We start from the raw sequence: 15607 nt of genomic DNA, 5'->3' as shown, positions 1-15607 counted from the left end.
TTGTTGATAACACGAGAAAGGGAATTGCCGGCTAGCAGCAATGTGCTGAAAATGCTGCATTAACTATCTTCATTAACAAACCTAGCAACATATCATTCTGAATTGCATAATATCTTTTAATGCTTTATCTGTCAAAAAGAGAAGGAATAAGTACCTAATTTTTTTAATTAGTGTCTGTTTTTCTTGTGCTGAAGCCAAGTGTCCCGAGTAGTACACAGGGAAAAACATTATGTTCCAATTTGTAGAGAACCAGGTCATAAAAAAAGGACAATGGAAGTTCTTGTATGTAACTTTGACAATCTGTGTAGTACCAACCCAGGAGGATGATACAGAAAGAATGACCAGAAACCCCCAGAAAATCTTGAAAAATGCAGAGATGCATGTTTGACAGCGTGTCTTAACATTATTATCCGGATTAATATTTTCGGTCCGATTCTCTGAAGCTTCTTCTCCTGGGAAATAAAAAGAAACCGTTTAAAACACAAAATAAGAGTACACTCGATCCACTGCAAATCCTGACAGTAATGATTGCTTTGAATCCTTCAACTCTGCTTTAAACAGAGAAATAAAACTTAAGAATATTGGAAGAGGAGAAGATAATTCAGCTCAAGGAAACTCCTCAGCCCTATTTGTTAGCCACAGCCAATAGCCCTGCTCACAAAAATCTCAGTAGGTCGAGCAGCATCTGTGGGAAGAAAGCAGAGTTGACATTTCAAGTCCTCTGTCTGTTCTAATGACGAGGTGCCAGGCTCGAATTCTGCTTTGTTCTCACAGTCCCGCTGAGATTCGCCAGCAAAGTCTGTTTTTGTTTCAGGTCTCCAGCATTCACAGTTCTTTGTTTTATTTCAATATTCACTCTAAGCTGCACAGGTGCGCAGTCATGCAGCAGTCTGAAATGCACTGCAATGAACACCTTCCCCAAAACTATGATTGCCCCTAAAAGTGGATGTGTGCATGGTCAAATAACAATCAAGTGAACTTGCAGTTCATTTAAACATATACGAAATAGGAGCAGAAGAAGACCATTTAGCCCCTTGAGCCTGTTCCGCTATTCAATGATATCAAGGCTGATCTGCTTGTGTTCCGAATTTCATGTTCCCATTTATGCCGTCAACCCTCATTTCCTCAGTATGGCAAGGAGTCACTGAAACAACTACGCAGTGATATCAACGCATTTCATCGCACCATCAGACTTACCATGGACTAGTCTTTAGTATCTGTCTCATCCTTAGACACATGCATCTCCATCAAGGATGGACATCTCAGCCCCTCACTGTACTGCAAATGCACAGATAACCTAACAAGCTACATGTCTCTAGCTTCCACCCGAAACATATTAAAACAGCCATCCCCTAAGGACAAGCCCTATGTATATACAGGATCTGTTCAGATGAGGAGGAACATGATGGACACCTGACAATTTTCAAAGATGCCCGCATAAGAACAAGGTACAATGCTCAACTCATCAACCGCTAGTTTCGACGTGCCACAGCAAGAAACCGCAATGACCTCCTCAAGAGATAAACACAAGCTGCAACCGATAGGTTACCCTTCATTCTCCAGTACTTCCCAGGAGCTGAAAGACTACGCCATGTTCTTCATAGCCTGCAACATGATGAGGATGAACACCTTGCCAAAACCTTCCTCATACCTCCATGTCTTGCCTTTAAACAACCACCAAACCTCAAACAGACCATTGTTCACGGCAAACTGCCTGACTTTCAGGACAACATCGACCACGACACTGTATAACCCTGTCATAGCACTGCTGTAAGATGTGTCAAGAGTGTTGATATGGATACCACCATTATACGTGGGGACACCTCCCACCATGTACATGGCAGGTACTCATGTGATTCAGCCAACGTTGTCTATCTCATTCGCTGCAGGCAAGGATGCCTTGAGGCTTGGTACACTGGCGAAAGCGAGCAGAGGCTAGGGCAATGGATGAATGGACACCATGCATTGATCACCAGCCAGGGATGTTCTGTCCCAGTCGGATAACACTTCAGCAGTCTGGGACATTCGGCCTCAGCCCTTTGGGTGACTGTCCTCCAAGGTGGACTTCAGGACAGGCAACAACGCAACGTGGCCGAGCAGAGGCTGATAGCCTTGCTTGGTACCCTTGGGGATGGCCTCAACTGGGACCTTGGGTTCATGTCACATTACAGGTACAGGTACACACACACACACACACTCTTTCACTTGCACTCACACCCACATACACATGTCTCTCCTGCACACACACACATATAAATTTAAGGGGTGGATCTGTAGTTGCAGAGTTACATTTTATTTTGCTCAAAAACTGCATAAATCCATGTAGGATTCTGAAAGTCCCACTTTAGAAATAAAACTGACTCAACGTTGGGTGAGACTTTAAGTTCACATCTTTAATACATTATGTGAGCTAAGATGATACCTATTGTTAGATAAACTGAAGCCACCTTGAGAATGTAACTTAAAAAGTTTTCAAATTTACATATTAAAGAACCTAAACCAGCATATCCCATCCTAAAAGATGCAAGACTTAATTTAAGTTTGTTTAATATATCATTACAATTCGATGACACTTTAACTCTTTTGCTATAAATTCTGTGTCTTTTGGTCCTGCTTCACAACCATTTGTTGAAAAGTCAGCGCCTTGAAAGCTCGTGCTTCCAAACAAACCTGTTGGATTATAACCTGGTGTTGTGTGATTTTTAACTTTGTCCACGCCAGTCCAACATCGGCACCTCCAAAACCTCTCTACCACTGTCTTACCAGTATTTAATGCTTCCCAGTTCTACCACCTACTGAGGCAGAGAATTGTGAAGTCACACAACACTCTGAGAGGAAAAGCGTGTCCTCATCTCTGTTCTAATTTTAAACCCCCATTTCAGGACTGACCCACAAGAGGAAAATTCCTTTCCATGTACACCTTGTCAAGAGCATTCAAGATCTGAAACTCTTCAATCAAATGGTCTCTCACCCTTCTAAACTCCAGTGAAAGCAAGCCCAGCCTGTCCGATATATCTTCATAATACAATCACTTACTTCATGTATCAATTGAGTAAACCTTCCCTGAAAATTCTTCATTGAATAAAGAGCCCAAAACTGCAAACAGTATTCAAGATGTGGTCTCATCAATACACCATATAAGTGAAGCACAACATTCTTTCTTCTGAGTTAAATTCCAATTAACCTTCTTGATTACATGTTGTAATTGATTTTTCATAATTACAATGAGTTCTTCTAAGCTCAAAACTATAATCTTTTTAATGATCAATTCTATCACTTTTTTCCACGACAGACATCAAACTAAGTGGCCTATACCTGCCACTTTTCTTTCTTCTTGAATGGAGTGATAATATTTACTATTTGAGTCCAATAGAATTGTTTCTGAAATAAGGGAGTTTTGGAAAATTAATGCTAATGCACCCAGCAGCTCATTAATCACCTCTTTTAATACCTAGGATGAAGCCAATCAGGACCTTGAGTCCTGTCAGCCTGCAGTTCCATCAGTTTGTTCAGTAACATTCCCTCCTGACAGTAATTTCTATAAATTCCTCTCTCTGTTCCACCTCCTGATTTACTGCTATTACTGGAATGAATTTTGTATCCCCAATAGTAAACAAAAGATGTGTTCATTTCATCCACAATCTCATTGTCTATTATTAATTCCCCATTCTCACTCTGTGGAAGACCAATACTCATGTTATTTATACTTTTTTTTCCTTAAATCGTAACTCTTCTTATCCATTTTACAGTCCTGACTAGCTTTCTTTCACACTCTTAATTTCATCCTCCTGATTAATCATTTTTGTCATTCTCCATTGTCCTTTACTTTCTAATGAATCATCTGACCTGCCACTCATTTTTATTTTGTAACATGCGTCCTCCTTAAATTGAATGCTTTCCCTAACCTCTTTAGTTAATCTCAGATTCTGGGCCCTGCAGTACAGTTCTGCAGAAGAGAGTCATACCAGATTCAAAATTCTGTTTCTCTCTCCACAGATGCTCTACATTTGATGAACTTCTCCAGCATTTTCTGTGTTTGTTTCAGATTTTCAACATCTGCAATATTTTGCTTTTATTTGAGCAAAAGGTGTTTCAGTTCAATTGCCTTTATCGGAACTGCTGCTGAATATTTCCAGCATTTCCTGTTTTTGTTCCAAATTTCCAAAATCTGCAAAATTTTGCCTTTGTATCAGTTAAACAACAGTTTTTCATGATGTTATAAATGTGATAAATAGAATAAATTGAAATATCTAGGGCTATTTACATTGCTCATGCAAGCCTCTCCAGCTAACAGCATAAGAAATTAATAGATTATCTTGGTGTTAAATGCCTTCATCTATATTTCTAATGTACATGCTTCCTGTTGAGGCATTCCTGGGCACTGTTTTCAGAAATATTAGCTCTTATATTTCTTAACTGCTTTCTGCAAAATTAAAATATGATTTATTTTTCAAATAGCATAATTGCCTTTTCCATCGTGGGCTTTGGGGAATGAATTCCACAGTCTCACAACTCTTTAGGGAAGTGTTTTGCTGAATTTGCTTTTAACTACTTCCACTGATTACTAAGGTTAAATTCACTTGCTTTGGATTTCCATAAATGTAGAGGAGAGTATATTCTGACAATGCTATTCATTATTTTGAACATCTCCTTCAGATTTATCCTTAATCTCCCCATCGCATGGAATGGAAAATACTTTCATCCAATGCCTTTATCATCCTTAGTTCCCACATTTAATTATCATCCTGTTAAACCATTGCTGAACTTTTCCCTAGGCAGAACACCTTGCCTTGTGTACTGAAGCAACAGCCTTCAGCAAAACAGTTATAGAAACAAATATAGCAGAAAATTACATTGTATTGCAGTGTATCAGTGTCAAACAGCATAGGGAATTAGTGCAGTGAGTATGATCCCTGCTGATATTATTATTAGACAAATTAGATCCTAGTCTGAAATCTAAATTAATTGATTTCCAGTAGCCTTTTACTGGAAATATAAACTCTCAATGCTGCAGATTTGGTTTTAACATTAAAACAGAAGTTTATTATACAAAATAAATGCAGATAAAATAGAATAAACCAAACTATTTACATATAACATATGTTGAAAGATTTCAAAACACATGGTGAAGATACAATCCTATTTATCCCAACACCATCACTTTAAAGTTAGCAAACCGGCAGGGTGAGTTTTCTTCTCTATCGCATCTAAAGATTTACATAACCGTTCCTTTCAATTCCCAGTCTTGAGATGTTTTTCCTTACTAATTCATACAATTGAATTTAGACTTTTGTAGTTTCAAATAACCCCTTCAGGGTTATAATAAAATACTTCCAGTCTGGAACTTTCAAACTAAAATCACCACAATAATGTAATCTAATTCCTAATTATTCCTTTCTTGAGGAGAAACTGTTCTTACATCGAACTTCAACCAGAACATCTACAAAACAAAACCAAAAGCTTTTCAATATTATTAATTAAAAATAATCAATTCCTGATTCTTCTAAATCAAAAGCAAGCTAAGGATTTTCAGTGTTTACTTTGTTTGACCATAAAACTCCCACAACACAATTCAATCCCCATTATTACCCCAAGAACTCTCAATCTCAAACTAGTTTATAAAAATATGGCTCTAGAAAGAACGACAAGTTAATCATTACCCCTCATAAATACAAACCAAAACCCACATGCCACTAGGTCAAAACACAAACTCTGAAGTAAATAATATTAATCTACATAAATATATACGTATACTCACACACATACATACACAGACACAGAAATATATAATATACACACACACACATATCAATGAATCTAGAATCTGAAGAAAACACACCTCAGAGGAGTATTTTCAATCTTTATACATTAGGTGAGGAACTTCACTCTCAGAGAACATGTAACATAAATTTGACATTGGATTTATATGTCTTCCAACTATTAATTTAAACCTTTAGAAAGTCATGCACAGCAAATCTTTGACAGAAGAAAACAACTTGCAAAAATTGAATGCAAAATCAGAAAGTCATTCATTTGTTATAAAAGTAATGATTAAACACACCTTTTAAAAAGGAAACTATCAAACACTAGAAAACCAAATCATCACTTAGAAGATTAAAAACCTCACCTACCTAAAGTGCAAATTAAACAATGAAACTGACATATTAAACTATGTACTGCAGCACCAATGTTGTTAGTTCAGTGCATTTTATAATCCATCTATTTTAAGAGACCCTATTTCATGTTGGCAAGTGATATTAATGAGGAAGCTGGTGAAAAATATTTGTAGATTCAGCATGAGACTACTTGCAAGATTACATTAACATAAAAGAGCTAATGAGACTCTTGCACGCTCCAAAATAAAGCATTTTATAAACCAAAAATGACTTTTGCCAATCTGGCACTGAAAGCAAAATTCAGAAAGTGCATTCTCTTGAATTCACAGAATACATTCCTAATGGAGACACGTCAGAGCATAGATGCTTGCTGACCTGTTCTGAACGTTTTCTTAGAATTCCAGATTTATCGTACCTTACCATAATTTACTGCCCAAGTGACCAAGAGACGCTACACCATGTCCGAGTGTATTGCTTTTGTAATTCAAATATAATTTAATGACATTCCTCGTCTCTTCACTCCTTCCTTTTCATACTTTTCTTTGCCTCTAAACAGCTTCACCCAGATCCACCTCACAACCACCTTTGTGCTTTCAGTTATGAAATGGAATATAAAACTATGGATTTAATATTTAGAGACAATGGCCTAGTGGTATTATCGCCAAATTATTACTTCTAAAGCCCGGATAATGTTCTGGAGACCCAGATTTGAATCCTGTGATCGCAGATGGTGAAATTTTAATTTCAGAAATAATTGAAACTAACCGTGAAACTTCTGACAACCCATCTGGCTCACTAATGCCCTTCAGGGAAGGAAATCTGTCATCCTCATCTGGTCTGGCTTACATGTGGTAGATTCTCAACTGCCCTCTGAAATGGATTAGCAAGGCTGACCCAGCTAGTCACTAGTATGAATCGCTAGGAAGTCTTAAAAAAGAAACGAAACTGGACTGATCACATGGCAACAACCTAGATACTGGAAGCAATATTGGCAAAAATAGCCCTGTCAAACCTGAAAAGTCCACTTTACTAACATTTGGGGGTTCATGCCAAATTGGAAGTGCTATCTCACAGACTAGTCAAGCAACAGCCTAACACAGTCCTACTTATCAGAATGATATCTTACAGCAATGTCCCAGATACCACCATCACTATCCCTGAATATGTTCTATCCTACAGACAGGACAGAACCAGCAGAGGTGGTAGCACAGTGGTACACAGACAGGAGGGAGTTGTACTGGGAGTTTCTCAACATTGACTCCAGACACCATGCAGTCTCGTGATTTCAAGTTAAACATGCTCAAGTACCCTCCAGCTGATTACTATATACCGTCTTCCCTTGGATGACGAATCGATACTTGGTGAACAATACTTAGTAGAAGCATTGAGTGTGGCAAAGGAACACAATGTACTCTGGGGTGGGGTTTTTAATGTCTCCCACCAAGACTGGCTTGGCAGCAGCAACACTGATAAAGCTGGTTGCATCCTAAAGGACGTAACTGCAGGGGCTGAAGGAACCAACAAGAGGGAAAACCATACTTGACCTCCTCCTCACCATTTTCCTTGCCGCAGATGTCAGTATCAGTAACAGGGACCACTAGGGAGACGAAGTCCTGCCTTCACATTGAGAATACCTTACAGTACACTGTGTGGCAGGATCACCTTGATCACTTGGGGAGTCAAGGGTTACAGGGAAAGGACAGAAAAATGGATGTGAGGAGTATCAGATCAGGGAGGATCGTATTACATGGTGGAGCAGGATTGAGAGTTGATTATTCCTATTCATTACGGATCTTATAGTTAAAATGGAACAGACTTAGAAAAGATCCAACAAAAAAATAGACTAGGCATTTACGAGGTACTTTCAGCCATCAACAGCACAGAACTGTATTCCAGTATTCTGCAACTTCATGACTCAGCATATCCCCAACTCAACCATTACCATCAAGCCAGGGGATATACCCTGATTCAATGGAGAGTGCAGGAAGGCATATCAAGATCAGTACCCGTCGTACCTAAAAATTAGGTGTCAACCTGGTGAAGCTACTAAACATGACTGCTTACATGCCAATTAACATAAGCAGCAAGTGATTGACAGAGCTAAGCAATCCTACAGTCAACGGATCAGATCTAAGCTCTGCAATACTGACACCACCAACAGTGAATGACAGTGGACAATAAAACAACTCACTAGAGAGGAAGGCTCTACAAATATCCCCATCCTCAATCACAGGGGAGCCCAGCCCTTCAGTCAAAAGATAAGGCTGAAGCTTTCACAGAAACTTCAGCCAGAAGTGCTGAGTGGATGATCCAACTCAGCCTCCTCCAGAAGTCTCCAGCATCATAGATACCTGTATTCAATCAATTCGATTCACTCCAATTAATATCAGGGAACAATTGGATACTGTAAAACTGTTAGGGAATAAATCTTGTGCCAGATAATTTATGACAAAACCGTTGGGAATCGAGACCTAACAAAAGGCTATGGGCCCTGACAGCATTCCAGTGAAAGTACTGAAGGTTTGTGCTCCAGAACTTGCCACTAACAGAACTGTTCCAGTACAATCACAACACTGACATCTACCTGACAATGTGGAAAATTGCTCAGGTATATCTTATAAAATAAGAACTGGTCAAATCCAAACAGGCCAATTACTAGCCTATCATTCTCCTCTTGATCATCAGTAAAGTGATGCATGGTGTCGTTCAACAGTGCTATCAAGCAGCACCTGCTCAGCAATAACCTGCTCAGTGAAGTCGAGTTTGAGTTCCACCACGGCCATGCAGCTCCTAACCTCATTCCAGTCTAGGTTCAAAAGTGGACAAAAAAGCTGAATTCCAGAGGGTGATCAAGTGTGGCATCAGAGGTCCGAGCACCATCGGAATCAATGGGTATCGGGGGCTAACTCTGATGATTGGAGTCATACCTGACACATAGGAAGCTGATTGTGATTACTGGAGGTCAGTAGTCTCAGCTCCAGGGCATCTCTCCAAGAGTTCCTCAGATTCATGTCCTAGGCCCAAACACCTTCAGCTCCTTCATCAATGATTTTCCCTCCATGATAAGGTCAGAAGTAGAGATCTTTGTTGACAATGTTCAGTACCATTCACAACTCCTCAACTATTGAAGCAGTCCATGTTCAAATGCAACAAGATGAGGACAATATCCAGGCTTAGCTGATAAGCAGCAAGTCACATTTTCATTACACAAATGACATGTAAAGACGTATTCCAATAAGAGACAATCTAGCCATTATCCCTTGACATTCAATAGAGTTACTATCATTGACACCTGCAATATCTACATCCTGGTGTTACCAATAACCAGAAATTCAGCTGGACTCATCATATAAATACAATGTCTACAAGAGCAAGCCAGAGGCTAGAAATACTCCAGCAAGTAACTTACTGCCGACTCCGCAGAGGTTGTCCACTATCCACAAGGCACAAATCAGGAGCATGATAAAAAAACTGCCTACTTGTCTGGATGGATGCAGTTCCAACAATATTCAAGAAGCTGGACGCCATCCAGAACAAAGCAGTCAACTTAATGGTTTCTGGATGTGGTGCCATTCATTCCCTCCAACACCAATGACGCACAGTAACAGCAGTGTGTACTATCTACAAGATTCACTGTAAAAATTCACCAAAGATCATTTGACAGCACCTTCCAAATCCACAACCACTTCCATTTAGAATGACAAGGGTAACAAATACCTCAGAACACAATCACCTGCACGTTCCCCTCCAAGCCACTCACTATCCTGACTTGGAAATATATCCCTTTTTCTTCACTGTCACTGGTACAAAATCTGGAATGCCTTCCTAATGACATTGTGGGTCTACCTACAGCTTACAGATTGCAACAGTTCAAGAAGATACCTCACCACCACCTTCTCAATGGCAGTTAGGGATGGGTAATAAATGCTGGTCCAACCATCAATGCTTATATCCCATGAATGAATAAGAAAAAGGTATTTTAAATTAGCAGTGCACACATGTATTGCACAACTATTTCTTTGAGATTATATTTTAGAAATTTCAGGCAAGTTTTGGGACTGTTGTGATATCATTTGACCAAACCACTCATTTCCAAACTTTGCTGACGGCTGTGCATTTTCAGAAATGTTTCTGTGAAGATGTGATATTTTTGCGAAAATGCAGTGAATAAAATTAAGGTGCAGCTTCCACAATGTTCCGCTTAAGAAAGCTGGAAAAAATATTTTCAGTTTTAAGCAATATTCATATAGATGGTATGCAACAGCAGCAGTATGAAATTTCAAGTAAATGAGCTGCAATTTGTGATTCCTGCACTGATATTCACTGGAGTTATTTATAAATGACATATTCCAGTATGTAGCAATGTTCTTTAGAAATGGAAACCTAGAGAGACACACCAAAATATCAGATGTATCAGAGACAGTGTGAACCAATCCCTAGTGACTCATGAGTAACAATAAAGCTATATTGAGTTATTGACTCAGATCTTTTCCAGATATCCATAATATGTGATTTAGAGTTTCCATTGACTGATTAAGCAACCGTTTCTAAATATTGTTCATATCACTATGCAACACTGGATATGCTATTTCTATATTTATTGTTAATTGGCATGCTTGCCTAACTTCAAAGCATGGTAGTTTAGCAGGCTAATCGACAGGGAAGAAATATTTTGAGATAGTAAATATATTTTTATCATGTTTACTGAATATTCACATTTTGCAGCTAGCATCAATAACCATCTGTAAATGCTTCTTCCAAAGGCACTGCAACCAATTGCAATATTCTGAATTAACCTGCTGTAAAAATTACTATTGTCCAGTCAAAAACCCAGCTATGACGTTGTCAACAAGCATGCAGGCTCATTTCCACTTTGACATAAAGTTATGCAATATGTCTAGCGCTCCTCCAAAATCACTGCAGGGATGTGCAAATGAAACGCGTGCACACAGCAGCACCCTGATGCTGGAAGGCTGAAAATCAGCTGGCTTCTGCCTGATTATGCCGGTTGGTGAAAAAAGCTAACTTGAGAAGTTAAGACTGAAACAACAGCAGCCCACTGTAATTTTATGAGGCATGGAAAAACTCTCTTGTTCTTTCTGGCCACTGCAAAACATTTCCCAGCATTTTTGGAGCATTCTCCAGCATACCCTTGAAGGATAACTGATTGGCGCAATGAATGCCTAGTACAGCTGATCCTCGTGTGCACAATGGATGCTCTACCCTTTTATACATGAAAATAGCAATCAGGATCCAATGCCTGACAGGAGATTCTAATGTGAATATTCATCTGCTTTTAACTAGTTATGGATGGTACTGCAAGGAGACCACATAAAGACCAACATAAAAATTAATTCAGGTGAGTCTTGGGTAACAAAAGGTTGTCCAGATGTTCCTACCCAATCTTTGACTCCCATTTGCCTGATTTCAGACAAGAAACAAGATAGAAAGGCAGTTGAAAATCACCCCCAATATGTTCAGATGATATTTTTAAATCTATTATTTTATTCTATCATCAGTGTTCATCAATTTTAATGTATTTATTTGAATAACTAAGTTACATAAAGAGAAATTTCAGGGGATCATGCTGCTATAATAATTGCAAATAACAAACTGCACATCATCTAGAATGCTAAAAAGATGAAATATTGCTCAGCTATTATTGGGATGTTCAGTAAGAATTCTCCTGTGCAGCAAAAGCTGGCTTCTTCTTCACTCGTCATGTTAAAAATTTCTCTGACCTTTCATTCACTAACAAGAGATTCACCTTGCAGAGTACATGTCCTTATCTTAAGCCAAGTGATTCATAACGTGGCGAATGGTGAAATTTGAATTTTATGAACATCTGAAATAAAAGCTTTGCCTTTAGAGAAGGCAATTTGCTACCCTATCCTGGTCTGGCCTACGTATGACTCCAGCAAAGTGGTTGACTCTAAACTGCCCTTTAGGCCAGGCAATAAACATTAACCTAGACAACTTGCCATAGTCTTACCAGACCATCGGGCTGTTCTCTAATTAGAGAGAGACAGCTGGGGGTGATTAAACCTGAAGGCCACCACACCTCAAGCAAGGGCAGAGGTTGAGAAGGAAAGCCCTTCATAATAACCTCAGCTAGTGCAGGGATTGAACCCATAGTGTTGGCAGCACACTGCCTCAGAAGCCAACAATCCAGCCAACTAAGCTAAACTGGCCATATGCTTACAGCTGTGAACAAATAATAAAGAAAGCTATGACCTTTATAATTAACAGTCCTCCACACTTACTCAGTATTTTAGACAAGATGGTCTTTCTGGGAGACTTTACCCCAAGGAACTTGATTGTGCTGAAATGTGCCAAATTTTCACTTCAGCTCTAAAATTTGGTGCAGTACATTTTAACACAAGAAAAGCTACATTGTCTAGATCACATGTGAACTTTTCCCTTCATTTGGGATTTTTGGAGGAAGTGAACAGCACTCAAAAAGGACAACACATTCATTTCATTGTTAAGCTGACTTATATATGTTATTTTTGTATACAATATATTCCATCCATGTCAATGATTTTCCAGTGATAGTAAAACTATTACAGCAAAAGCTGAAAACTCATCGTTCATGTGTTAGTACAAAGCTGATCAAATAAGTGATAAAATGTATTACCATTCTTCCAAAGAAAAATCCATCCCATTCAATGTTAAACACATTAAGCAACTAATTCAAAGTTCAAACAATTCAACATTTGAAAATTCAAATATTGAATATGCAAACTCAATTTATGTATAAACCCATGAGGGATAACAAGACATGTTTACCCAAAGTATGATCGTCTTTGATTGATGATCTGAGGTTAAAGTGATCATCGCTCTCTGATGAGATAGCAGTCCTCTGGGACTATGTTGACTTTCAGTACAGTTGTAAAGTTATTCAGATAGTACAGGAATATCATAAAATATAACAACTAACTTATACCATATGTATGAGGCATTTCTTTTCTTTGTCAGATTCAAGTTAATTCCAGCTGAGTGGTAGTCAACTCTGTGGGACTTGACTGGTCAGGATCTGCTGAGGTGCATGACAGTAGCATGTGCAAATCCATGACAAAAGATAACATCGCCCTCAACTACAAGCGGAAGGGGAGAGGGAGGAAATCAGAAATTGGCGACCAATTTCACTGCTGACTGCAGATAAAAAGTTCTGTCTAAAATTATCACCAACTGGATCAGGTCTGCTCTGTGATTTAACCTGACCAACCTTTATTGTACTGGGCCTCATGCTCCTCAGGGATATGATCACCTACACACAGGACAGGGTCTGGACACCTGACTCGTCAGCTTGGACCAGGAGAAGGCCTTTGTGCTCCCCAAAATAGGCTTTCGGGAGGGAATCCACAATTGGATCCAACTGCTCCGCCCTACACCAACATCGTTGGTGCAGTCTCAAGTAACAGAGAGATATGGGGGGGGGGGTAGGGGAAGGTATCAGAAAGATCCTGACCAGATCTGAAGTCAGGCTATCCACTCTCTCCCGCCTTGTTTATCTAGAGCCTTTTGTCAAGTCCATCAGGAAGTCCATCAGTGAGCCTCAGAGGGGTGACAATTCCATGTAATGGAGGTCTGCACGTCAAATCTCCCGAAACATGGATGACATCACTGTCAGTGCATAGATTCATGAGGATCTGTGACCAGTTCGAACCAAGATAAATCAAGGCAAAAGAGACGCCATGTTCTTTGGGAACACCAATCCTTTATCCCCTTCACCATCAGGACAGATTACCTGGAAATATTGTTCAGAGGGACAGAGTGTGTGCAAAAACTTAAGAGGAGCATAACAACTAGGTAAGGCAGCAACTGCTGTTTTGGGAGCACCGCTTCCTCTCCGTTTTGGATAAAAACCTAGTCATCAGGTGTGAGGTATTCTCTCTGTTGTTGTATGTGGTGCAGGTCTGGCCTATCCCCCGAACCTGTGCCATTGCAGTCACCTGAGCCATCTTCCATTTCATCTGGAGGTCTAAGATGGACCGTGACCTCAGAGACACCATGTACAAAACTCTGGATAGGGGCAGGGCTCTGGATAGGGGCAGGGTAAGAATGCAACCAATGCTGCCCTCATTCTGTTGGTCACCTTTGTGTGTGGCTGTATCTAGCTGTGCATAGACCTTCGGTACACAAAGACCAAGTGTCACTATGCACTGAGGTTCTACCTGTCCCCAGTGTTGCGAAGGATGGCCTCCGGAACACTGCAAGTTGTTGGACCATTTTGTATCAACTGTCCATCACATGGAAGTTTTCAAGGATAAACATCTGTGACCACAACTACATCAGGAGTGGACAACATGTCACATACTCGATTCTCTGCGGGAAAAGGAGAGGATGGATTCCGTCAGGTTGATCCCTGAGCAGACTGTCAAAGTCATTTGGCAGAATGCTTCATCACCAGAACTTTCCAACAAGCACTAAGACATTGCTTGGGAGGAGGTGAGAATGGAGACCTTTGAGATCATTCATGCATGCCCAGTCTCTCTATGCCACTGCATGCTGCCTTTGAAGTGGCTGTGGGCAGGTAGAGATGATGACACATCTCCTTCAGGAATGTGCCTTTGCAAAGGAAGCCTGGAGACAGATGCAGTGGTTTTTGTCAAAGTTCATCCCAAGCAGCTCCGTGATGCAGGACTCCATGCTCTACAGTCCGTTTGCCAGGATACATACATAGACAAACATTGATTGCATTGGGAGGACCATTAAGTCGGTGAAAGATACTCTTTGATCTGCCTGAAACTTGTTGGTCTTTCAGAGCAAGGATTTGACCTTGACTGAGTGTTGCAGATTGGCACATGACAAGGTCGAGGACTATGTTCTGAGGGACAGACTAAAACTTGGGACAGCTGCCGTCAAGGTGCAGTGGGAAAAGACCACCATCTAAGGTCTTTCTGCCAAAGTTAAATGGGGATCTATTCAGTTTTCGGACCCGCCTAGTGCCTCAACATATGTAAATATAGTCTTGCATAAGTAAGAAATGCCCTTGGTTTGTTTGCTCGTTAGAGTCAAATTCCAATATATATTGGTTTCCTCATATACTACTGTGCAGAACTGAACTGCTTCAATGACTATGTATTTATATTAAGATATTTTTACAAATAAAGTATATTTTTGCAAGTAGAAATAAATACAAGCTAATTCCCACTGATAACTGAAACAGGTAGGCATTTTACAAAATTAAAATAGAAAATGTTTACATATGGGTTTCATTGAAAAAATGGATGCGTCATGCAAATAAACCTTGTTAATTTTGGAGCTGTCATTTTAAAACACCCTTTGATTCAGATGAAAATATCTATGTAAATCAATAAAGCCAATGGATGTTCTGTGACCAGTTTACACAAGAGCTTGGGGCATCATTCTACCAGTACTACATTTCATTGGAATTTACAAGAGAAAGCAAATTATAGTTTTGAAAAATATTTATGATTTGTGTCATAGAATCATAGAGCCTTTTCAGAATAGAAGGATGCCTTTTG

General features: G+C 39.6%; 1 protein-coding gene across 2 annotated transcripts in view; it reads right to left on the bottom strand.

Annotated features, from left to right (window-relative positions):
* slc35f4 (solute carrier family 35 member F4) overlaps positions 1–15607 on the bottom strand; it is a 198615-nt gene that overhangs the window by 46291 nt on the left and 136717 nt on the right. The window contains exon 3 of one of the 2 annotated variants that reach the window (XM_060828418.1): positions 155–435. In XM_060828418.1, coding sequence (XP_060684401.1) covers positions 155–435 — 281 coding nt within the window. Of the gene's footprint in view, positions 1–154; positions 453–15607 lie in introns of both variants that reach the window. The other variant, XM_060828417.1, reaches the window with a different exon arrangement.

The sequence above is a fragment of the Hemiscyllium ocellatum genome, chromosome 8, assembly GCF_020745735.1.
Source record: "Hemiscyllium ocellatum isolate sHemOce1 chromosome 8, sHemOce1.pat.X.cur, whole genome shotgun sequence".
NCBI classification, from domain to species: Eukaryota; Metazoa; Chordata; class Chondrichthyes; order Orectolobiformes; family Hemiscylliidae; genus Hemiscyllium; species Hemiscyllium ocellatum.
Note: the sequence above shows the minus strand (reverse complement) of the source record. Positions and strands in the feature narration are given on the sequence as shown.